This window comes from Acomys russatus, chromosome 6, assembly GCF_903995435.1.
Source record: "Acomys russatus chromosome 6, mAcoRus1.1, whole genome shotgun sequence".
In the NCBI taxonomy this organism is placed as follows: domain Eukaryota; kingdom Metazoa; phylum Chordata; class Mammalia; order Rodentia; family Muridae; genus Acomys; species Acomys russatus.
In genome coordinates, this window is record NC_067142.1 from 72,707,793 (window position 1) to 72,733,935 (window position 26,143).

The 26,143-nt window shown below is 40.6% G+C and overlaps 1 protein-coding gene across 1 annotated transcript in view; it reads left to right on the forward strand.

The window, feature by feature from the left end:
• Positions 1-7,067: 7,067 nt before the first annotated feature.
• Catspere (catsper channel auxiliary subunit epsilon) overlaps positions 7,068-26,143 on the forward strand; it is a 76,797-nt gene continuing 57,721 nt past the window's right edge. Inside the window, exons 1-6 of the mRNA XM_051148371.1 lie at positions 7,068-7,325; positions 7,979-8,037; positions 10,232-10,256; positions 14,832-14,909; positions 21,074-21,180; positions 23,006-23,498. Coding sequence (XP_051004328.1) covers positions 7,068-7,325; positions 7,979-8,037; positions 10,232-10,256; positions 14,832-14,909; positions 21,074-21,180; positions 23,006-23,498 — 1,020 coding nt within the window. The remainder of the gene's footprint in view (positions 7,326-7,978; positions 8,038-10,231; positions 10,257-14,831; positions 14,910-21,073; positions 21,181-23,005; positions 23,499-26,143) is intronic.

Below are 26,143 nucleotides of genomic sequence, written 5' to 3' on the forward strand. Positions count from 1 at the left end.
CGGGGTTGTTTTACGGCCTACACTTGAAGGAGATCCATTCCATTGTGGTGGGGAAGGCATGGGACAGTGAGAGGTTGGCTGGTGGCATCAACAGCATAACTGGACTTTCAGCTACTTCATTGGTTTCTTTTTCCTACCACCTTTTTCCATCCCAGTCCCTTCCAACCCTGCAGCACTTGGTAGGAGAGAAAGAAAGATAGAGGGCATCAGTCTTGTTAGACTACTTCCTGCTGGTTAGGGGCGTTGAGCGCCTTGGGGGCAAGTTTGATCTTCGTCAGGCCATCTCCAACTTCTACTTGTCTCTTTCCACGTGATCACTTGACAAACCACAGCAAACTTCAGCAGCAGGGCAGCAGCAGCAGCCGCCCACGCTTCTCTCAGGGCTCTGGCATTTTTATACCCTCTGAAGAGTTCCCCAGAATGCCAAACATAAACTATCTGGTCCTGGCAGAATCACACCCTTCCTAGAACAGGAGACTGAGTCATAGCCAGCTGCTGTGGACCAGCTGAACCAGCCCAGTATCCCCACACCTGGGATAAAGACAAAAACACAGCCACATCATATTTCTGTGTTTTTAAAGAAACCAAAATTCTCACCACACTGCAGTCTGGAAGTGAGGCCCAGTCTAATAACTCAAGGGACACATTTAATGACCCAGTTCCCCCAGTAAGGCCTTCCCAAATGGCACGACCAGGTGAGACCCAAGTGTTCAAACACATGAGCCAACCGGGGTGGGGGGAGGGGCGGGGTAACTCACTTTCAAACCACAACAGGAGTATAATAGTCAGAGTTTTCTAAAGGGTTCATTAGATTTAGTAGACTGACTTACTGGTTGTGATTCAGGTAGTCCAACAACGGCTTCCTCCTGGTGAGAAGACCAAAAATCTGGAAGTTGTTCAGTCCGTGAGATTGGACGTCTCAGAGGTCATACTCTGGCAGCGGAGACCCAGAGAAGTCGTAGAGCGCTTGAGGTTTCCCTCTACATTGGAGTCCTGAAGAAGTAGGTTCTAACGCCAGCAAAGGAACGCCTCAGCAGCAGAAGAGATGAACTTACCAGCAAGAGTGAAAGCAAGCAGGCAAAGAGCAAGAGCTTCCTTCTTCCATGTCCTTTTATATGGGCTGCCACCAGGATGTGAGGCCCAGATTTAAGATGAGTGTTTGCACCTCAAATGAGCCAATCTAGCAAATCCCTGACATGTGTGCCTAGTTGCTTACGTTTTGGTTGATAGTAGATGGAATCAAGTTGATAACCAAGATTAGCTATCACAACAGAGATTTATAAGGGAACTTCTAATTTTATTTTGCTAATATTGAAAGAAATAGTAATGTACTATTATTTCAAGTATGTCTACTTGTCATAAGCTAAGGTCATCAGAGAGGAAGGAGTCTCAGTTGAGGAAATGCCCCCATGAGATCCAGCTGTAAGCCATTTTCTCAATTGGTGATCAACGAGGGAAGGCCCAGTCCCTGGCAGGTGGTGCCATCCCTGGAATGGTGGTCCCGGGTCCTATAAGAAGGCAGGCTGAGCAAGCATGAGGATCACACCAGTAAGCAGCATGCCTCCGTAGCATCTGCATCAGCTCTCAAGTCCAGATTTCTGCCCTGTGTTTGAGTTTCTCCTGACTTCCTTTGGTGACCAACAGCAACATGGAAGAGTACGTTGAATAAATCCTTGCTTCCCTGACTTGCTTTTTTGTCATGGCGTTTCATTGCAACAATAGAAACCCTAATGAAGACAAGTATATATTATAATAATTCATTGAGGATCATTAAGATTTTCTTTATAAGTGTGGTCAATTTTGGTAAATGATCTATGTGAGAGTAAAAAGAATGTATATGTTTTATATTGGTTAATTTTAGGAAGATATATATATATATATTATTCTATTTGGCTGGTGGTATATATTCCACCCAGAGACACTGGGTTGTACTCCTAGTGCTCTCTCTCTCTCTCTCTCTCTCTCTCTCTCTCTCTCTCGCTCTCTCGCTCTCTCTCTCTCTCTCTCTCTGTGTGTGTGTGTGTGTGTGTGTGTGTGTGTGTGTGTATTTAGAAATAGGGAAAAAGGTAACCCATACAGTCATGATAGTTGATATAAGGTGATGTATCAATGATGGGATCTCAGAACTAAAGCAATTTGGTTCTAAGGGAAGAATCAATCTTTTCATCAAATTTAATATCCACAACCGTGTGTGTGTGTGTGTGTGTGTCTATGTGTCTATGTATCTGTGTCTTTCTGTGTGTGTGTGTGTGTGTGTGTGTGCGCCCTCCTGGAGGGCAGAAGAGGAAGTAGGAGCCCATGGATTAGAGTTACAGGCACTTATGAGTCTGATGGTGGTGCTGGGAACTAAACCCCTGTCCTCTGCAGGAAGAGCCATCTCTCCAGCCTCAAGTGTACCAACTACTGGTGTGTCACAGTCTTGCCTTTGACATTCTTCTTTGCATAATATCAAAGGATCTGAATTTTAGTTTTTTAAGTAATACAAACCAGATAATTGAACCCACAACTGAATACTGAGATAGACAGTGTTTTGTTGTTGTTTTAATATAAATTTTTATCTCATTTCTTAGATTGATCTAGAGTATGAAGGACAATCATTTTCAAAGTGGAATGCGCCGAAAGTTTGTTCAGTTGAAAACCCAAAGTAAGCTTTTTGTTGTTGTTGTTGTTTGTTTGTTTGTTTGTTGCCATATATGTGTATATATATGTGTGTATGTATATGTATATACATACATACATTTGTTCCTACAATGTAAAATGACATTTATTCACATAATGTGGTTGCTCAGACTTCAAAGCTCTGACTTCATGTAAATGTCCTTCCACTAAACATATGTGAAAAGAAAGGCTAAATTGCTTTGAAAACAGAAGTTAAATGTACTCTGGGGTTTGAATAGGAAGGATTTGGAGGTGTGGCCTTGGAGGAGATGTGGCCTTGGAGGAGGTGTGGCCTTGGAGGAGGAGGTGTGGCCTTGCTGGAGGAGGTGTGGCCTTGCTGGAGGAGGTGTGTTACTTGGGGTGGGATTTCAAGTTTCAAAAGCCCATGCCTGGCCCAGTGTCTCTCTGCATGCTGCCTGTGGATCAACTACTGCTCCACTGCCATGCCTGTCTGCTTCCCACCATGATGATAATAGACTAAACCTTTGAATCTGTAGGCGAACTCTCAATTAATTGCTCCTTGTATAACAGCTATCTTGGTCATAGTGTCTCTTTACAGCAATAGGACGGTGACTAAGAGAGTTATATTAGAAGGTTTTTAAATTTGTTTTCTCATTCTGGCACGCAATTAAATTATTTAAGCTTAAAAGTTATGGGTGGATTTTTAATCAGCCTCATATACACTCGTAATTACTTCCTCTTCTTTGTTCTATCTCAACAATAGACAACCCATGACGAAAGTACTGTGCTCTGAGCCTGGAATTCACAAAATAAGCCCAGACGTCCAAACCACAGTAAGGTGATTTTACTGGTGTTTTTGTTGAATCTTGGAAAAATAATCACTGTTGCATTCTCATTTGGCCTTCCTGACACAAAATTGCTTTAAATGGTTTTAGTCATAAATAATAAGTAAAAGCCATTTCAAAGTTACTGTCAGTCTTTTCATGCCAGAGTATGAATTGTGAAATGATATATGATTTTTACTTCAGTTTCCTTGTTTATTTGTTCATCCATTCACTTATGGTGCTAGGGATTGAGCCCAAGGCCTTGTCTGTGCTTAGCAAGTGCTGCCCCATTTGGCTAGTGCTGCGCCCAGACAATTAGCCTCCTCACCCATTAGTATGCTGGAGTCTGAGTGGTAAGGGGGATCTCAGATGAATAGGTCTCATGTCACAGCTTGCAACAGCGACACCCAGGACCAAAGGCAAATTGAAGGTTTATTTATTTTTTTAATTCCACTTCCTTCTCTTTAACTCCAGAAAATATATGTGACTACAAATGAAGGAGAGGGACCTTGAATCTGTGGATTTGCAAAAGCAGTCATAACCACTGAAAGCATTTCCACACATTGCCGAGCACGCTCTGTCCCCTAGGCAGCTGAGAACCACCCAGCCAGAAGAGTAATAAAACTGTGTGCCCATGAGGGAGAAAAAATATAATAGACACAGTGAGGACAGCAAGTTGCCAGACTTGCCAGGTAGTCTAGTAAATAGAGAAGCAGACACGTTAAACGCTTTGAATATATTTGTTATCAATTCTACTCTCGAATCTATTTCCTGTACTCTTAGGTAAGAAACAGTCCTCTGTGACTTTTAGGCTTATATGTAAAATATGTCCATATTTTTGGGCTCGAGAGATGGCTCAGAGGTTAAGAGCACTGATTGCTCTTCCAGAGGTCCTGACTTCAGTTCCCAGCAACCACATGGTGGCTCACAACCATCTATAATGTGATCTAAAGTCTTCTTCTGGCATGCAGGTGTACATGCAGGCAGACAGAGCACTGTATATATAATAATAAATAAATATTTTTAATAAATGTGTCCATATTTTTATCTATTTCAAATTTAACATCTTTATTTCTTTTGCCTTTTCTTTTAGGGCCCAGAAGATGAACGCTATCTGTTTGTGCATGACTCTAACATTTGCTTCATGTGGTATTTCACATATATGTAAGTAAGACACAAGACAAAAGTAATTAAGGCTTTTAGCGTGTTTAGTTCTCACTTTAAAAAAAAAAATCAATCACATGCATTAACCACATCATGATTTGCATACAAACCTTTATTCACCAACCAAGGTATCCTCAAATGAATTGCCAAAGTAGTATTGCATTAGAAGTCATAAAAATATCAACAACTACAATCTGAGCAGTTAGTACATTTACATATCTGACTATCTGTTTTCATACAAGTTCTCTCTGTATACCTCTGGCTAGCATGAACTTAGACCAGGATAGCCTCCATCCTATAATGACCCTCTTGCCTCTACTTCTGCAAAGAAGGCTTATGACCACAAAGAGTCCAACAATGCCCAGCTTCATTTTCCTACACATCCTTTTTCTCAGTTTTCATAATGAACATAGGTTTGTAGGAATCATTATCTCTATTTAATGGATAAGGACGTGTTTGTTTGGGTGGGTTGAATATTAGAACCAAAATGCCAAGGGGCTAGAAGACAGCACTAGGTGTGGCCTCTGACTTACTTTTCAGACCACAGAACTCATCTGTTTTCAAAGTCGCTGTCTTGCACAACTCTTCAGTCACTACTTAACACAAGAACAGATAACTATAACTAAAAGGAAGTTAAGCAACAATGCTTTTTAAAATTGTGTGTAAAGCAAGCCGGAGCACGCTTTAGCACTGTGATGAAGACAGTATGTATTCTAGGGATGATTGGGATGTACCCTTTTCTTTTTATCTACTTTACATCTATTTTCTCAAAGGAAAACCTTCCACCCTCTTCCATAATAATGATTGGCATGTGCCCTGGGCAGAAGCAACTGAAACACTCACATTTGTGGTAAAGCACGGTTATTGCCACTGGCTTCATTATCTTCTTTGCATGGCCCCTTAACACCAAGCCTCCCCAGAGTCTCACTAGGAAGTGTGGTTTGAGTCTCTGATATTCATGAGACTGTCAGGCTTCTGTCCTTGTTTTAAATCACTAGCCTCCCTTCCCTGGGCTCTGAAAACATTGAGCAACTAACAAGGGCAAATTTGCAAGTTAAACTCGTGGTAGAGCTGGGTTGGGAAATAAAACCTGCCACTGTGACCAAATTGGCTACTTTCTGCTTCTTTTAAAGAAAATAAGTTGGGAGCTACCAGAGAGGAAAATCTATCTCGGTGAACTGAGTGCTTGTGTCCTTGCCCAAGTTTATATTGTGGTGGTTGCTGTGGGGCTTTTGGAAATGTTATCGATAGGATTAGTGCCTTTATGACAAAAACTCCCAACTCTATTCATACTGAAACCACTATCATCTGTGAGCAAGGAAGTGGCCTACTCCAGGCAGTGAAGCTGACATCACACAGATAGCACACTTCCCAGCCCCAGGAGCAATGAGAAATTAATGTTGAAGTCACCTACTTGGTAGTTTTTCATTATAGCAAAACAAGTTATCTTCTAAGAAACCCTTAGCTTAATGGATTACCATTCTCACTTATGCACACTGAGCCCCAAGAGCTGGGACTAAGCAAGATGAGCCTCCAGGCAGCCCTGAACCAGCTATGTCTCCCCACACAGCCAAAACAGAAGTGGTAATCCAGGAAGTAGCTAGCACAAAGTCCACATAGACTACGTAGAATTCTTCACAATGGACAAACCCTTGCTTTTCTTTTAGACCTTACCAACTGTGCTGCTAGTTTTATGTCAACTTGACACAGGCTAGAATTGTCCGAAAGGAGGGAACCTCAGCTGAGAAAAAATGCCTCTGTAAGACCTGACTGTAGAACATTTTCTTAATTAGTAATGGCGGAGGGCCATCCCTGGGCTGGTGGTCCTGAGTTCCATAAGAGTAGCCTGAGCAAGTCATGGGGAGCAAGCCAGTAACTAGTACCCCTCCATGGCCTCTACACCAGCTCCTGCCTCCAGGTTCCTGCCATGTGTGATTTGAGTTTTTGTTTTGACATCTATCACTGATGAACCATTATATGGAACTGTGAGTGAAATGAACTCTTTGCTCCCTGCTTCGCTTTTGGTTATAATATGCCATCACAGCGCTGACCCTAGCTGAAACAACAGCTATATGATTGTAACAATTTCACTTTAGTTTTTTCGTTCTTTAGAAAACTGAATCTTTGTTTGGTTTTCTGTGAATTACCTCCTCCTCTAAAGAATTTGTTTGTTTGTTTGTTTGTTTTCAAATCCATCTGCACTTAAACAAGAACCTTTGGTTCCTCACTTTGATACTACATGGCGTTTGTTTGCAGCTATAGATGAGACCATACAAATTCTAAAGCCGCAGTTCTCAGCCCTCCTCATGCCGTGACCCTTCAGTACAGTTCTTCATGTGGCGGTGACCCCCCCAACCACACCGTTATTTTTTGTTGCCACTTTATACCTGCAATTTTACTACGGCCATGAATCACAGTGTAGATATTTGATACGCGCCCCCTGAAGGGGCTGTGACCCACATGCGCCCCCCTGAAGGGGCCGTGGCCCACATGCGCCCCCCTGAAGGGGCCGTGACCCACATGCGCCCCCCTGAAGGGGCCGTGGCCCACATGCGCCCCCCTGAAGGGGCCGTGGCCCACATGCGCCCCCCTGAAGGGGCCGTGGCCCACATGCGCCCCCCTGAAGGGGCCGTGGCCCACATGCGCCCCCCTGAAGGGGCCGTGGCCCACATGCGCCCCCCTGAAGGGGCCGTGGCCCACAGGCTGAGAACTGCTGCCGTACAGCATATCCTGTGGTGCTTTGCTACTCAGAACTCAAGCCACTAGCCAGAAGCTAGGAAGCTGTCAGAAGTGAAGAAACCCAGGCCACTTCATTTGTAGAATGAGAATTACTCTTTCTATATTAAATGATGCAGTAAATTATGGTAACAGTATTCATTAACTGTCTACTTCCCTAATGAATGACACAGGGACTGTGGGTGATTTTCAAGCTGTAAGCACTATGCTGGGCAGATTCTGAGCTACTCTAATCCGAGTACCTTTAAAACCCACTTAAAAACCAATCACTTGCCAATCTGATGGCCTCCTCAAAGCTCCTCTTTACTTTCATGACACATGGTTCCTTTTGCTGCTCCTCCCCACCCCGTACAATTTTGGAACCCTCTCTTGATCTTCTTTCTAGTATTATAGGCTGTATACAGACACACACCACACACTGTCACATACAACACACACACACACACACACATTACAAGCTAAGATCTACACATGAGAGATACCATGAAGCATTTGTCTCTGTGAATTTGCATTCTTATTTTGAAAATCTGGTAAGTGTGACTGTAAAGTGCACACTCCTCTCTGGTGCTAGCCCTCATTCTTTACTGGGAAACTTCTGGTTTTCTTTTATTGTTGTTTGTCCCTTTGATTGACAGTCTGTCATTGAGCTCCACCCCACAGCCCTGGGTGCTCAGAGACAAGGTCTCGATACAGGGTAGCTTTGAACTCACGATTCTCCTGCCTTCCCTCCTGAGTGGGATTACAGGCCAGTGCTAGCTACATTCAAACACTCTTGTTTTTCTCGCTATAAATCTTTGGTATTGTTTGTAAAATTCTACAAAATTCCTGGTTGGAATTCTATTTTTATTTATTTTATTTCTGTGATACTGGGGATTGAGCCAAGGGTTTATATTCAGTAGACAAATACTCTATCACTCAGCTATGCTTGTGCCCCAGGATTCATATTGTAATTTATTGTATCTTAATATTTTAATTGATTTAAGGAATATTTCCACTCAACACTAATATATAAAATTCTATTTCTTTTGGTCATTTTGTATGTCAATAAAATTTTGTTAATTTTTAAATTAAGGCATGTGAATATTTTATTAATTTTTCCTACTTACATTACATTTTGTTCCTATAGTAAATAGTTAGATTTAAAAATTACTTTTTATTTCATAATATGATCTTTCACTGTGTAGCCTTGGTTGTCCTGGAACTCACTATGTAGACCAGGCTGGCTACAAACTCAGATTCACCTGCCTCTGCCTCTTACATGCTGAATTAAAGGTATGTGCTACTATGCCCAGTTATAAAATTACAATTCTTAGTGGATGTTGCTGCCATGTGGAATGCAATTTCAGATTGTATTAAGACTTAATTCTTTTAGAGTAATTTGAAATTCACAGTAAAACTGAGAGGAGCATAGGAAGACGTCCCTATTGGGTGGGTTACCTGCCTTCTACTGTTATTCATGGACACCCCCATTATCAATATGGCTCCCCAGAGTGGCATATTTATTTTAATTGATAAGCAAAAATCAGTGCTTTAGCACCAGAAGTCTAGAGTTTACATTATCAGTCACTCTTGGTATTGCATTTTCTATGAGCATAGACAAATGCATAATGGTGAGTCACCATCATCCTGGTATCACACACAATATTTTCACCATCATAAAACATCTGCATCCCACATTTTCATTCTTTTGTCCTACCTGGGCCCTAGAAATCTTTTTTTTTTTTTTTAATTTACCTCTTCCTTTAGTTTTTCATTTTCTAGAATGACATATAGTTGGAATTATAGAGTATGTAACATTTCAGACTGGCTTCTTTTACTCAGTAATGTGCATTTAAGATTCCAACACCGGGCTGGAGAGATGGCTCAGCAGTTAAGACTGCTCTTTCAGAGGTCATGAGTTCAATTCCCAGCAACCACATGGTGGCTCACAACCATCTATAATGTGATCTGATGCCCTCTTCTGGCCTGCAGGTGTATATGCAGTCAGAGCTCTGTATACATAATAATAAATAAATATTTTAAAATATTTTTAAAAAAGATTCCAACACCATAGCTTTTCATGAGGACAAATGAGTGATAGCTCCTTTGGTAAATATAAGTATATATATAATTTTGTTTTACATTTAACATCGAATTCTTTATGTAACAAAATGTAAAGAGAATACCCAAAGGTTTAGAAACATATATGCTTCTCTTTTTGCCATCTTGGCACCTGTGGAGGCCCGCTGGAGACAGGACCTCTAAAGGGTAAGTATGTCTGGAAGACTGTAGAAGACTGTATGTCTGTGTAGGAGTGAGGTCTCTGAAACCAAAGAAAGCACAGGACTCTTCTTTACTGAAGGTTTTTATGCCTGAGATAAAACTGAATTCTACTTGGGTAAGAGATGTGTTCATGTAAACAAATCAAAAACAGCACCGTGAATCCTGGAGTTAAGCCAAACAAAAGCAGAGTAATCAGAGGAAAGGAAATGGGCCAGAGAAACAGCGGCATGGTTTATGCCAAACTCTGAAGCAACCTTCCTACAAAGGCCATCAGACAGAGTCCATGAGGTGCTGTACCCTTCCTAGACTTAAACTAATAAAAAGTAAATGAATAAGAAATGGATTTTGGGCACTGCAGAGATGGCTCAGAGGTTAAGAGCACTGGCTGCTCTTCCATAAGTCCTGAGTTCAATTCCCAGCAACCACATGGTAGCTTACAACCATCTATAATGAGATCTGGTACCCTCCTCTGGCCTGCAGAAAGAATACTGGAAACATAATAAATAAATAAATCTTTTTAATGTATTTTTTTAAAAAAAGAAGAAACACGTGTGTTAAAAATATAGCACTCCTATTAATGCGTCATATTATGTTTGTTAAAATGTATTTCCTTTTTCTCCCAACAGAAACATTTATCACAATTTATCCCAGGTAACTTTTGTCAGTTTTGTGTATCTACTGAATGTCACTACCCCATGTTTTCCCTTTATCACTTATGTTCCCAGGAGTTTCCCAAAGTACTTTGCTCTATAGTGTGATGGTACTCAAAGTATGTTTTGAAGACCCCCTTGGGTTGCCAGGAAGCCTAGTTAGGGAGGTTCAATCGCATACCTATCCAAGGGTAGATTTTCCCACAATATCCTTCCACTAAGTAGCTGGAGCAGAGATGCTTATTCAAGTGTTTTCTGTTGAAACACTAAAGAGACTTTGAAGCTATTAGCAGATATTTTGTGGAGGGAGGGGAAGGTGGTCATATAAAATATATTACAGGCAACAAACTTATAGTGGCTTTATAAGTTACCATGAATGGTCTTAGTTTTACCACATGGTACACATTGATAAATCTGACCCACATAATATGAAAGCCTTATAAGAGCCAGGCATAGTTTAAAATCTGAACAATCAGGAAGATGGTGCCTGAGAATCAAAATTTTGAAGCCAGCCTGAGCTACAAAGTAAGATTTTGTATTTAAAAAAAAAAATCTCTGTGAGTTCGAGGCCAGCTGGTCTACAAAGGGAATCCAGGGCAGCCAAGGCTACACAGAGAAACCCTGTCTCCAAAAAACAAAAACAAAACAAAACAAACAAACATGAAATTAAGTTTTAAAGGCTGGAGATGTAGCTTGTTCAGTAGAGCACTTTCCTAGCAATCAGGAAGCCCCAGGGTCTCTCCCAGCAGCATGTAGACTGGGTGTGGCAGCTGGTCCAAGCCTGTAATGTCACCACTCTAAGAGTTCAAGGTTATCTTCAGCTACACCGCGATTTATTTATTTATTTATTTTGTTTTTGTTTGTTTGTTTGTTTGTTTTTTGAGACAAGGTTTCTCTTTGTAGCCTTGGCTGTCCTAGACTCAACTTTGTAGACCAGGCCAACCTGGAACTGACAGAGATCCGCTTGCCTCTGCCTCCTAAGTGCTGGGATTAAAAGCATGTACCACCATACCCAGCTACACCATGATTTCAATCAGCTGATAATCTCAAATGTTATCAAGAGTATAGTACAATCAGTTTTGGGCAACATGGCAAAACCCTGTCTAAGACGCTATACAAAAAAAAAAAAAAAAAGGAGACATAATTACAGTTACGCAAAGTATATAATCTGTGAAAGTTTCCAATAAAGCTTTTTAAGTATATATTTTCCAAGCCAGGTGTGATGTGCCATGGCTTTAATCCTAGCACTGGGGGCAGGGGGAGGCAAAAGCAGGCGGATCTCTGAGTTCTAGGCCAGTCTGGTCTACAGAGCAAGTTCCAGAACAGCCAGGGCTACAAAGAGAAACCCTGTCTCAGAAAACAAAAAACAAAAAACAAAACAAAACAAAACAAGCAAGATTTTCCTAGTGTTATGTAGTGACCAAGTTGACCACAAAAGCTTTGACAAGCCCAAATTCTACTAAAGATATTGGGAAGAAAATGTGTTAATATTTTGAAAGATGCCAGCAACAGATGGTCTCGTGAGTTCTTGCTGGCCTTTAAAGGGCTGATGGCACGCATGGTGTCCCAGCAGATTGTGAATACCTAATGCCAGTCATCTCTTCATCTTTGTGCTGACCACATAGCAGCAAGCAGGACAAGTCTCTACCCTCGTTATTGGGTCATTACAGCTTGTTTTTAAAACATTATACAAAAAAAAAACAAACCCATTATACAAAGCTGCTTATTGAATTGATAAATTCAGCGTAATTCTAAAATCTAAACCTTGACACAGCTCCAAAAATTATTGACATATTTCTTAAAGATGCAAAAATTTGGAATAAAAAATAAAAAAGCAACAAGAAGAATGTCCAGCAGGTGGGGCACTTGCTGTGCATGGCTGGTGACCTGCGTCCCAGGCCCAGAACCCACGTAAGTGTGAAAGGGGAGAAGCAATTCCACACAGTTGTCCTCTTACCCCACATATACACCACGACACATACAACCACTAACTACATAAATCATACATACACATACACACACACACACACACACAATAATAAGTAAAAATGTAAAATAAATGTCTAGAAGACATAAGACAATCATATGCTATGGTATAGTGGCATTAACCAGCTCAGGAATCTGTCAGAATCACCTAGACTATGATCAAAATAAAGGCTACCAAGCACCATCACAGTACTTAGGAAGTTTTCACTAAGATTTTCCAAAAAGAAAGATTTCATCCCCACATTTCAGAACCGTAACAAAGGCAAACAAGCCTGCAACTCAGCCATGACAACAAAGCAGCAGTGAGGCTAAGAGAAGTTCTCAAAGGTCAGACTGCCTCAGTGGCTAGCTCGGACGCAGCTAAAATAATCCCTGGGAATCAGCAAATATTTAAATGCAATGAATAAATTTAATATAACTACTGATAATACTGTAGTTAATATCTCATGCTGTATATTGATTTCAAACATACAGAGCATTCAGCAGGCTGTATCTCTCAACAAAGGCCAAAGAATTGGGATGATGGACCGTGCATTCTGCTAGGCATTTAACTTTGAAATTAGTAACAGTTACTTAGAAAATCTTAGGGTTCAATTTGTTTTGTGTTGCTTTGTTTTGTTTTCCTCTCTCACTAGGCAATGCAAGCTGACCTTGAACTTGCAATCCTCTCTGCCTCTACTTCTAGAATACTGTGACTATAGGCATTAGCCTCCACCTTAGGGAAATTTTCCATGCTTTGTCTGCATGCAATGCCTGTGCAGGCCAAAAAAAAAAAAAAAAAAAAAAAAAAAGCACCCTATCTCCTGGAAGTAGAGTTACAGATAGTCATGAATCACACCATGTGGGCGAATCAAACCTGGCCTCTCTGGAAAAGCAGCCAGTGCTCTTAGCCACTGAGCCATCTCTCCAGTCCCCATATGATGGAGATTTTAAGTACATGTGTACATGGGTCATAAAAGAAAGCAAAATGAAGATTACAAAGTAGTTCTAACTAAATAATGTAGACTTCCAGGTAGATTATAGAAAGACAAGAATATCTTATTAAGATCCCCATCTTAATAACAACCCAGAAGAAAATGTGCAAGGAAAACGAAAGTGGGCCTTGAACACGGGGAGAGGCCCAAATATTTTCTCACAAGACAAACACTGAGTCAAACTACATCAAAATACCATTTCCATCTAACTGAACAGCACTGAGTGTGGGGTGTGCCAAGGGAAAGGCTCTCACGCACTGCTGGGGAAAGGCCTGTCCCTGTCGCTGCTGTGCAGGAGCTGGGAAAATTACAACATGGAGCCCTCAAGAAGGCACAGTGTGTGGAGGGGGAGGTTGGGGGACGGTGAATGGGGTTATTGCCACATGCCCAAGTGTCCCAATGACCCAGCCTACAGTCATTTGACAGGAAAGCATACATTGAAGAACTGCCTAGACTATTGGCCTGTAGGCATGTTCGCAGGGAACTTTACAAAGCATATGTTTGTATTAAAAGTAGGGAAGATGTTATCTTTACTGATTCTATATAAAGGTTTTCAGAATTTACAGAAATAGAGACGATGACTAAGTGGTCACCTTTGGGCTTTACGGGAACCGGGTAATATGGGAACAAGAGGTGTTTTGTTGTTGTTGTTTTTCTATTTTAAATATAATTTGCTTTTGGCTGTGTAAATAAGTTATTCAAGAAGAAATAACCAGACAGCCTGTCTTGAAAAGAAAAAGAAAATCAATGGTGACTGTTTCTATTGGACTGCCATATATATCAAGTGCTAAGGATAAGTCACAAGTGATGTGCAGAGGGTGATTTTCTGTTATAAAAAAAAAAAAGTGTGGAAGTGTGTAGGAAGGTTGACATGTCTGTTTATAGATATAAAGAAAGATGTATGATCATTAATACAGAATATTGTTATCAGTTCCTTCAAGATAGGAACGATTTTTTTTAACCCTTCACAGACCTCTGTATTATTCCAGTTGTTAAAAACTACAAACACTGCTTTTGATGTTTTAAAATAGAAAATAATGAAAAAAAATTTTTCATTTTTATTTTAATTTTGTGCAAATGCATATTAGGCCTACATGGATGTCTGTGTTCTACTTGCATGCCTGGTGCCTGTAGAGGTGGGAGAGGGCATTTGATCCCTCAGAACTGGAGTTAGAGATAGTTGTGAGCCACCATGTAGGTGCTGGGAATTGAACCCAAGTCTCTCTCAACAGCCAGTGTGCTCTTAACCACTGACTCGTTGTCCCAGCCCCAATAATGAAAACTTTTGAAATATTTAAGAACAGTTTGAGTGGTTTTGCCACAACAAAATGAAATTAGGGTAAAATATAAGGAAATGCAAATACATTTTAATTCATGCATCTTTAATTCTTTAACAATTGTATATATCAGTACAATCTATTCTGTTCATACTCAACCTTATTCCTCCCTGTAACTACTCCAAGAGTCGCCCTTCACCCTACTCCACCCCCTCCTAATTTGGTTTTCTCTCTCTCTCTCTCTCTCTCTCTCTCTCTCTCTCTCTCTCTCTCTCTCTCTCTCTCTCTCTCTAATAACCCGCTGAGCCCAATCTGTGCCTCTCATATTGCCTTTTATAGACTCTCACTGTATGGGTGTATGACCCAGAATATGCCAGCCCGGAAGAGTTGAGTAGAACTGCAAAGGGACCTTCACTGGTGAGTACAGATAACATTAGACATCAGATCACACAGGCCGCCTGTCTTTTTCCGAGGACTGAGTTTAACCTATAATCATAGCGGCAAATATGTCAGCCCTTTCTTCTATCCACAGCTAGAGCATACTGAGGAAAATGAGTGTAGGCTGTTACTCTCATGAGCCTGTCACTATCATATTGAGTCAGGAACTCGGTGGGGTGGGAGTGTGTGCATATGCAAGCAAGATGTGTTGGGGGTGGAGGCAAACCAGGGCATTGTGTACAGAGGCCAGAGACGGCTTTGTGGGGTTGGTCTTCTCTCTCTCTCCTCCCACCTTTATTCGGATTCCAGTGGTTGAACTCAGGTTACCAGGCATAGGCCACAACAGCAGCCTTCAGAGCTGCATTTTGACTCACCCCAGGTCACCGGTCATTAACTCTTTCCAGTCATATCTAAGCCCATTCATTGGTAGACATTTTATTTGGTTGTTGAACGCAGACCTCCTCATTCACGTTGACAGCTTCCTACTATTTAAAAATGTGTTCGCGTTTGTGTTCTCATCAAGCATAGCATCGTTATTAAAATAGAAAACTAGTGTGGAATAAATATTTTTGCTTCCTTATGGCTAGCTAGTAAAATAGAAATATTAAAATAGCCAACTATTTATCTGCGCTTGAGATGCAGGCTCTTCATAGGATGCTTTTGGAAGAGTCCTAGGGTACAAGGCTCATATTTTCTTGCCTTCCACTTATTTGTTAAATAAAGTTTTTATTTTAAAATGATTTCACATTTACACAATTATGGCAAAGATAGTTCCTTCCATCATTACCTTATACTTACATATTGGTCACAATTTATGAACTATTGATACATTGTTACTAGCTGAAATCTATATTGGTCTTTCCTCTGTTTTCCCCAATACTCCCTCTTTCTGTTCCCAAATACCACTGGGGTAGTACTTTATGTTTAGTTGCCCAGTTTCCTCTTAGGCACTCCTTGGTTATAACAGTTTCTAGATTTTTATTTTATTTTATTTTATTTTATTTTATTTTATTTTATTTTATTTTATTTGTGACCCTGACAGTTTTGAAGATTTCAGGTCAGGTACTGTGCAGAATGTCAATAAATTGTGATTTTTCTGAGACATTTTTTTTTTCTCATAATGAGGCTGGAGTTAGACGCCTCAAGGAGAGATACCACAGGATCTGAAGCTGTTGACATCAGGCCATGCCAAGGGTCTGTCCCATCAGTGCAGCCTGGTACATACGTGCATTGCTTGTCACAGCACACATGTGGAGGTCAGAGGACAATTTTCCTTCTACCGCATGTGTCTCAGGGATTCAGCTCAGGCCCTCAGGTTTGGTGGCAAGTTTCTTTAGTTACTGAGCCATTTCTCAGGTTCACATTTCCATTTCCTTAAAGCAGAAGTTTACATAATATATTTTTTTCATAATTATTTTTGTGTGTGGAAGACTTATGCGTTACTCCGACTCACTTACTTGCTCAATGCTTTGTTTTTATCAGTGTAGACTTTTGTACTTATTACATGTCTTGGGTTATAGCATGATGCTGCCTATTCACTGGGCCCCATTCATTAGGCGTATGTGTCCCTTTTGACATATTCCTAACATTGGTTTGGCTGGGTCTGATTTTAGCTTTTTTTTTTCCCCCTATACTCTTGCACTCCAAAGTGCTCCAAGCCTATCTTGTAGACTGTACTATGAATCAAGATCTGCTTGTAAGGGTGTGCATTGATATTTGGTGGCTGTGCTTGTTTGCATAAGAATGTTTCCCAGAAGATCATATGTTTGAATTCTTAGTCATCAGGACGTGGCACTACTTGAGAAGGATTAAGAAGTGTGACCTTGTTGGAGGAAGTGTGTCACTGGAGGTGGGCTTGGAGGTTTCAAAAACCCAACCCGGGCCCAGTGTCTCTCTCTCTCCCTGTTGCCTATGAATCTGGATGGAGAGCTCTCAGGTATTTCTTCAGCATCATGTCTTTTGCACCCTGCCATGCTCCCTGAGGTGATGATAATGGATTAAATGTCTGAAACTGTAAGTAAGCCCCCAATGAAATGCCTTCTTTTGTAAGAGTTATCACGGTCATGGTGTCTCTTCACAGCAATAGAACAGCGACCATGAAAAAAGTTGGTACCAAGGAGTAGGGTTGTGCTGTGGCAGGCATGACCATGCTGCTTGTTGGCAAAATGTGGACTTTGGGGATTTGGGCTAAGAAAGCCCTTGAAGGCTTTAAGCTGGGTCTAACAAGCCATACTAGTAGACATGCAGAAGATAATGGTGCTGAGAGCGATGCAGAGTGTGACAGCCAGCTTAAGAAGTTTCAGAGGAGAAGAGGATATTAGTAAGATTAGAGACCATCCTTGTAATATTTTGGTCAGGAGTATAGACGCTTATTTCCCTTTTCTGAAAAATCTGCATGAGGCTAAATTGAGTAATTTTAAATTAATGATGTTGGCAGAGGAGATTTCAAGACTTCTTCATAGGGTTATTAGCGGTCACTCCCATGCAGACCACTAACAAAAAAGAGCAAACTAGGCAGGGAAAAAAAAAAAAAAAAAAAAAAAAAAAAGCAGCGCCAGAAAGTGTAACTGAGCTATGTCCAGTGCTCAAGGAGATAAAAAGTTTAAAGAAAAGTCTGGTGCTAAAGTATAATAAAGAAGTAGTCACCTCAGGGCAAGACCCCATCCAGCTAAGCTTCCAACTTGTGAAGAAAAAAAAAAAAAAGCTAAAAAAATTTAAGAAGTGAAAGAAACGGTCAACAACAGAAAGCTGATACAGATGTAAGTGAATATTCTAGCCCTGGCAAGGAGCAGAACTTAGCAGTTTCAGCCACATGATTCTTTTTTTTTTTTTTTTTAATTTATTTTATTTTATGTGCATTGGAGTTTTGTCTGCATGTGTGTCTGTGTGAAGGTGTCAGTTGCAGTTACAGACAGTTGTGAGCTGCCATGTGGGTGCTGGGAATTGAGTCCGGGTCCTCTGGAAGAACAATAAGTGTTCTTAACCACTGAGCCATCTCTCCAGCCCAGCCACGTGATTCTTGATTTAGAGTCAAGGATACAAGAAATGAGTTTCAGAATTTCCCTCCAAAGCTAAGGAAGGCTGGTGAGGACAGACGTGTATCCGGAGGCCTAGAGAGTCCCTTGCATGAAGCTGTGAAGGTGAAGCCTACATGTGTTGGAGATCCCAAGACGTTGGAGACGTCAGGGCTATGGACCAAGGACACCTGACACACACAGGAAGCAGAACCAGCCCAAGAGAGAGAAGTGTGCTCTAGTCAACAAAGCTGGAGGGAGTTGGAGTTCTGAAGAGCTCTTTGACATAAGACATGGAGATGTGAAATTTAGAGTTTGCCCTGCTGGCTTTTATCCCCCACCCCAAGTATGAGGGAGGTGTGGTTTTGTTGGAATTGGCATGACTTTGTTGGAGGAAGTGTGTCACTTGGGGGTGGGCTCTGAAAATTTTAAAAGCCCAAGCCAGGCCTAATGTCACTTTCTCTTCCTACTGCCTATAAATCTGGATGTAGAACTCTCAGCTAGCTACTTCTCTAAGACCATGTCTGCCTACACGTGCCCATCCTCCCTACCATGATGATGCTAGACTAAACCTCTGAAACTGTCAGCAAGCCCCAACTAAATGCTTTCTTTTATAAAGGTCTTCATGGTCATGGTGTCTCTTCATAGCAATAGAACGCTAAGACAGTAGTGGCGACCCATCTCAGCTGGCAGAGCAAACATATGTGCTAACCCATACACATAATGTGCACATATATGTATAAATTTCACTATAAATCTGCAGTATGTTAAACTAAACTTGATTTCATATTTTCCAACTTAGATCTGTTATCAGATAAAATAATTTGACCCCGTAAGCTTGCTATTTGCTATTGAACAGTAAGAAGTCAGCCTTGAGCAAGAGAGATGGCTTGGCAGTTAAGAGTACTGGATGCTCTTCTAGAGAGTCTGGGATTTCCCCAACACCTCCATATGGCTTGTAATGTACTTTAGTCTTGAGGATCAATGCCTCCTTCAAGCCTCTGTGTGGACCAGGAATGCAAGATACACATGCAGCCACAACACTCATGCATATAAAATAAATATTTTTTAAAACAAAAACAAAAGGAAGTCAGCCTCTTACTGTCTGTTATTCACTAATTTAATTTTTCATGTATATTTTGTTTCAGTCTGCTTGGGCTATCATAACAAAATGCCCTGGACTACTGACAGGCTTTAAAACAAAAACAAAACATATATATATATATATTATATAATATATAGATATATATTATATATATATATATATATATATATATATATTTTTTTTTTTTTTTTTTTTTTTTTTTTTCCCCCTACAATTTCCAAGGCTAAAAATCTAAGAGTAGGTTCCCAGCAGACTTCACTTCTGGTGTCAGATTTCCTCCTCGCTTGTAGATTATGCATTGTAGTGGAGTTTGATTTGAACAAGACTTATTCTTTGTAACTGACTTTCTTCACTTGGCATAATATCTCCATGCATATTCTCCCTCTCTCTCTCTCTCTCTCTCTCTCTCTCTCTCTCTCTCTCTCTCTCTCTCTCTGCCTTTTCAAGGCTAAGATATAGTTCATTGTACCACATGCCACATTTTGTTTGTCCTTCAATGATAGTTGGTTTGTTCCTACTTTGGGGCTATTGTGAACTACACTGGCAATTCTGCTTTAATTTTTTTTTTTTTTTTTTTTTTTTTTAAGAAACCTGCAGTGTTTCCCATAACACTTCCACTGCCCTGTATTCCTACTAACACTGTAGAAAGGCTCCAACTCTTCCATAGCCTCAGTGACACTTTCTAGGTTTTGTGGAATCAATGCCATTGCTGTTTAGTTTTTTTTCTAAATAGCTGTCCTCACTGTGCCATTTGCCTGTTTGTTTTTTAGGTTCAATCTCACTATGTAGATCTGGCTGGCCTTGAACTCCGAGACCCACCTGACTTTGCTGTTGAAGGTGTGCCCCACATTCCCAGCATCACTGGACTGTGGTTTTGATTTGTATTTCTGTAACGATCACTGATACTGTCGCTTCATGTCCCTCTTTGCCATTTATATAATCTTGATTATAGAAATCAAAGAGAAATATGCCTTTTCAAATCTTTGTTCATTTGTGATCATGTTCCTTCTGAATTCTTGAGCTTTTGGAGTTCTCTATAGTTTCTGAATATTAGTATCATATGCCAGATGTGACTTGCAAATATTTTCTTTTGAACATAGATTGTCGTTTTACCTTGTTGATAGTGTCCTTTGGTACACAAAAGCTTTTAGCTTTGGTGACGGATGCTTTTCTTTCCACTGGCCACAGCATCTATTTCTTTTCTTTTTCTTATTTATGTATATATGTAAGTTTATGACAGGTATGTACAGGTGCTCACAGAGGCCAAAATAATGTACATGAGAAGAGAGAAGGATTCATGATCAAGTTCTTGAGACCTTCAGTGGAGCCCGAGGGAAAAAAATGCTGAGGAAGCACCGGCACCAGTGGTGTGCTTCAGATGGGAAGACCACCCCAGTGCATTGAATGATGACAGAACTTTCTAAAATTACAGTGCCACTAATGTTGATCAGCAGATAAAGTTTTTGTTTGTTTGTTTTTTGTTTGTTTGTTTGTTTTTTCTGCCAAGGCTGAATGATCTGGATTCAATCTCTGGGACCAAGGTGGAGGAAGGAGAAAACTGGCTCCTTCAAATTGTCCTGTGACTTCCACATGTATATCATGGCAACGTACATCTGTTACCCATTGCAATACAAGATAAAAATGTAAAGCTTAGGTCTCTGCATTTCAGGATCTTCACAGTCTTCATTCACATGGGATTCTGGCAGTACAAGAATGTTTTCCCTGGGTTGGGTCCCTTATTATGGCTTGTATTGGTTTATAGCCTGGAACAAGTGTTCTACCACTGAGCTATACCCCTATTCTGTGACATTTTATAGCTCGTGCAATTCTCATGCAGAGGCAGATAGATGGTTAAAAGAAACAAAAACAAATCTCAAAAGTATGTTAGATATAAAGGAATAAACAATATCTTAGCTAAAAGAACAAATTTAATACATATGGCATTAAACACACAAAAGTACTTCCAAATACCATTGGCTGTGAAAATAATAAAAAGAGAAACTTGTATTTTTTTTTTTTTTCAGAATTCCAGAATACTATCCATGCAGCTGAACTCGCTGGGACAGGAGCCTTACGTACACACACTTTCGAAGAGATTGAATTATTTCCCAAGTCCCTTAACTGACGAGGGGTACTTAATTTTTTAAAGTTCATCATTAATTTAGAAGATCAGAAGCTTTGAAAGAGATTTGAAAACATGTGGTTTCCAAGGGAAGAAGTCTTTTATGATACAGAAAAAAGTTTTCTGTGATAAGTCCAACTGATGATCAACTCAGAAAATACCAGTCAGAGTTTTTGGATGATGGTCTCATGATTTGGTTAAAAAGCTAACCCTCAATCTAAAAGCCTCGGTAGCAGCTGAGTCGGGAAAGTGAGCTACCAGGGTGTGATGGCTGTAGTGGTAACTGCCTCCACCAGTGCTCACTAGTGCACCCACCCTCCCATCTACAAATTCAAGCCCAACAGGTAGCATGGTAACTACAGAAGGTCGTAGGTCACCACAGACAGGCCTTCCTAACCTCTTGAGAACCTCGGCACTGGAAGGATGTTTGTAACTCAGGGATATAGTTACTGTCTTCAGCAAGGGAACACACATGCTCTGATAGAGGCGAACACAGGCTACTGTGTAACATATAGCAATGCCTGACTTCTGCCTGCATGAGAGGGGAGTAGGGAGTGCGTTCCTGAAAACGAACTGATCAGATCGGAGAGCCTTCTAAGTGTGGGTGGAGGGGTGGTGGTATACAAGAGCCTTCAAACTGTGACTTGAGAGAACAGATTCTAAGAGATGCAGAAAACTGCAGTGAGCAGATAGAGTAAGGACTGCCATTCAACAGATCTTCAAAACATTCATAAGCCAGAACTCATCCTTGCCACTTTATAACTCTTGGGACGAGGGATGACTTATAAAACCAGACTGAAGCCCTTCTCTGATATGGCAGAAGGGTGGGAAGATTAAGATAACACGTCCCTTTCCTGTTTTTTAATAAGCTTTGCTGGACAAAAATTCGCGTGCCACATCACCCACCCTTTTAAACTATAGTTCAAACTAATTCAGTGTGTCCCCTACTTTCACACTTGTCCACCCAGTGCCACCACTGCTACACGCTGCTTACTTGTGTTGAAGTTGATAAGTGCCTCGGTTCTTCTCTCCTTTGGCTCTGTTATAGATAACGCTGCTGTGAGCATCTGTGCACAGATTTTCAAGTGGTAACATGTTTTGTCTCTCCTTGGTATATATTTTGAAGCCATACAGTACTTCCACATTTCATTTTTGAGGAATGCCTAAGCTATATAGTTCTAAAAAAAAAAAAAAATCACTGCCCCACTCAGCTCTCCCTCAGCAGTATATGAAGTTTCCTATGTCTCTACACCCATTGCATAATAATTGTTATTATCTCCTTTATATGTTGATAGCCACAGAAGCACTCATTGGTGTAGCTAGTAAGTATGGTTAACTTCAGAGAGAGAGAGGAAAGGAATATAACAGTGATGTATCTTCATTTGTCACCCAAGAAAGCAATGGATGATTTATGAAACTATATTTTAAGAAAGAGGGGTTTGGAACTGTTTATTTGTGGCTAAGGAGACACGCTGCCGAAGAAATAATAGCAAAAATCAATAGTAGGGTCTCTGTGTCAGAATGAAGAATGAAAAATGGAGCCATGGCAGCTTATGTTGGTAAAGCTTAAATTTTTTTAAAAAAGCAAAAACTATACGAAATAAATCCGAAAAAGGAGAGATCATTGTAGCCACTCTTTGTTTTGTTTTTTTTTCGAGACAGGGTTTCTCTGTGTAACCTTGGCTGTCCTGGACTCACTTTGTAGACCAGGCTGGCCTGGAACTCACAGAGATCCACATGCCTCCACCTCCCGAGTGCTGGGATTAAAGGCGTGCGCCACCACGCCTAGCCTGTAGCCACTCATTTTTCTTCTCTTTCATTTTTCTCTCCTTAGAACCTGGAACATTCGACTGCCAATGACCTCAGATGATATACACAAAGTGATGAAAGGAAACAAAGTAGCTTTCCAAGATTGCTTCATCTCAGATCTCCCTTTCCTTCTGACCTTTCCTATTATCACTATTCCTGAGGACCCTGGATACTTACCACTCTCTCTGCCAGCTGGGCACACATTGTCGGTGAGCTGGAGAGCTTGCCTCCCTACATTTGCTGTTCTGGTCACTGAAGATGAGACCTATCAAACAAATGATTCTTTTCGTAACTGGAACAGAGTAAGAATCCCTCCAGGTGCTCTGAGTGACAACGAAAGGCGCAATCTGACCCATCTGCTCTCCTTCCAGTCAGGAATTTTGCTTCTAACACAGGGCACTATTTACCTAAGAACTAGCGAAGAATTCACAAAACTGAACTCAAGTAAAGGTCTTCCTGACTCTGGAATTATTGGCATTAGAAGCAGAAGATGGTGTATACCCTATTATACTTATAAGGTTAGTGAAAGATGATTATTTTTAGTGTGCATGCTATACTGCTATCCTGTTTGTTCAGGAATATAATATATCAGGGATGTATTAAGCGACATTTTTGCATGATTATTATTGATCCCAGCCAAGTACTAACCCCACTTCGCTTCCAAGATCAGACAAGATTTAGCATGTCCAAAGCTCATATGGTTTTCTGAAGTCTCTTAGCAGTAAAGATGCATCTTCAATGACAAAGAATAAAATCAATCTTGTATGCTGTCATGCAGAGTAATGCAATCTTGTTGTGAGAATAAAAGCTCCCCCATATGTTTTCTCCTAAAGACCCCATGTGCTTTCAAAAATTAATCAAATTATTATAATACTATGGATACTAGACACCAAAGCATTCTCATTACAAAACATTAAAAATACTGCACAAAAACTTAAGTGTTTTTAAACTACATTGTTAGGCTCCTAAGGAAACATGTTATAGCAAAAAACCAAGCACATAGGTTGAATGTTATGACCAGGAAGGATAGTGTTGGCTGCTGAGCAACAGTCCCAGTCGCTTTGACTCCTAGACAGTTGGGGACAGGTTTACACCTGCTGGTGGTAGCAAAGATGGGACAGGGTTTCCTTACAGCCTTCCCTGCTCAGGTCCTCAAGTGCCTGGATGCTCTCACACCCACCTCTTAAGTACTTTTTATAACTCCACAACACAGAAGCCGCCAAGCTGCTTTCCACCATGGGGCAGCCCATTCCACTCTCTCTCTCTGACGTTCTCTGCCTAACTTTACCAACTACACCGAAGTTTCGGGACATAAGCCTCCACACAGCCTGTGTCATGACTGATTTTGTTTCTTAAAAACACACACACACACACACACACACACACACAAGAATCAAGGCACATCACCACTCTCCCCCCCGACCCTCGCACCCAAACGTCGCCACAGTAAAAGAAATTCTGAGAGAGAGCGAGGGGGGGGGGGGAAATGCTGTTGTAAAGGACTGGCCAGAGGAAGATGCAAATTCCAACCTGTTAGCTACATCCTCAGGACTCTCACCTCCAGTGGTCAGAGTTCCGAAACCAGAGGCAAAGCCTTGGGCCTGAGCAAAGGATGGAGTCTGGAACAGACTTCCTGCATAAAATAATGACCTTCTAGGAGATCCTAATATATTCAAATATATTCAGTTTTTCATTCTAGAAAGAGAAGGGGCTGGAGAGTTGACTCAGCAGTTAAGAACACTGGCTGCTCTTGCAGAGGACCTGAGTTCTATTCCCAGCACCCATGTGGTAGCTCCAGTCTCAAGGGACCCAACACCCTCTTCTGCCCTCCTTAGGCACCAGTCATGCACATGGATGCACAGAGATGCATTTATGCAAAGCACTCATAAACACAAAATAATACAATCAACAAATCTAAAACGTAAATGTTCTGAAGTCTAGGATACTAAAAAAAATGCAGATCGAGCATTATATTTGAGAATATACATAAAATCATGAAACAACAATTAATGGAAAAAGAGGTCATGAATTTGAAACAGAGCAAGAAAGGGATATGGGAAGATTTAGAAGAGGGGAAGAAGGGGGAAATGATGTAGTTATAATCTCAAAAATAAAAGAAATATGTTTTTAGAAGTGTTTCACTCTGGATCTCAGCCACTTAGGAAGTTGGATTTACAGTAGCTGTGTGGGTTACTTACATGTGAGATCTGAAAAGGAATGTCTCAAGTCATTATCTTTATCAGGCTGGCCTCTTGGGGACCATCTTTATTGGTAGCCGACTGTGAAGGCCCAGCCTAAAGGAAGTAGCATCATTTCCTAGGCTTAAGCTCTGGACTATGTTGAGTGGAGAGAGAAGGCTAAACACAAGTGTGTGTGCATACCTTCTGCCACTGCTCTTGATGGTGGATGTGACACTGGTGCAAGCTCCTACTTTGACCTCCCTATAATGGTGGACTATCACTTGGAATTTTAAGCCAAAAACAAAACAAAACAAAACAAACAAACAAAAAAAACCCAAACCCTTCTCCCTTGAAGTTGCCTTGGTTAGAGTTTTTTGGTCATAGGAATTAGGAAGACACATTTTCTGTATTAGGAAATAAGAGAAGTCTCAAGTCAAACATTTCTATTTCCACATTAGAAAAGTAGATGAAGACTGGGAAGCTATGCCATAGTAGTGTTTTTCTTCTATTATACATCAATATTGATTTTTGAAGCTGTAGTAATTACAAAATATTTATAGCAGATTTTTTTTTCATAGTGGGTCTGCCTTACACCAAACTTTTGACATAGTCAATCTTCCAACATTTCAACTCTTAGTGGGTGTAAAGTGGCATCTCACTTTAATCTTATATATGGACATCGTGGTTGTTTTGTTTGGTTTTTAATTTCTTTTGTAGTGCTGGGGTTAGATCTCACACATACTAAGCATACCCAGCCCCTAACTCTTATATATTTCTTATGTCTTTCTTCTCTTTAACCATCACCCTTCCTGTGTCTTTGTATTTAAGGAGTATTTCTTTTGGACTTAAGTTTTTGTGTTGTTGTTGTTTTATCCATAGTGATAATCCCTGCCTTTGAGTAGAGTCTATTTAAATGTAATGTTAACTATTGTTCTGGATTAAGACTTGGGAGACTCGAATTAAGATTTGGAAGCTTAGAAAGA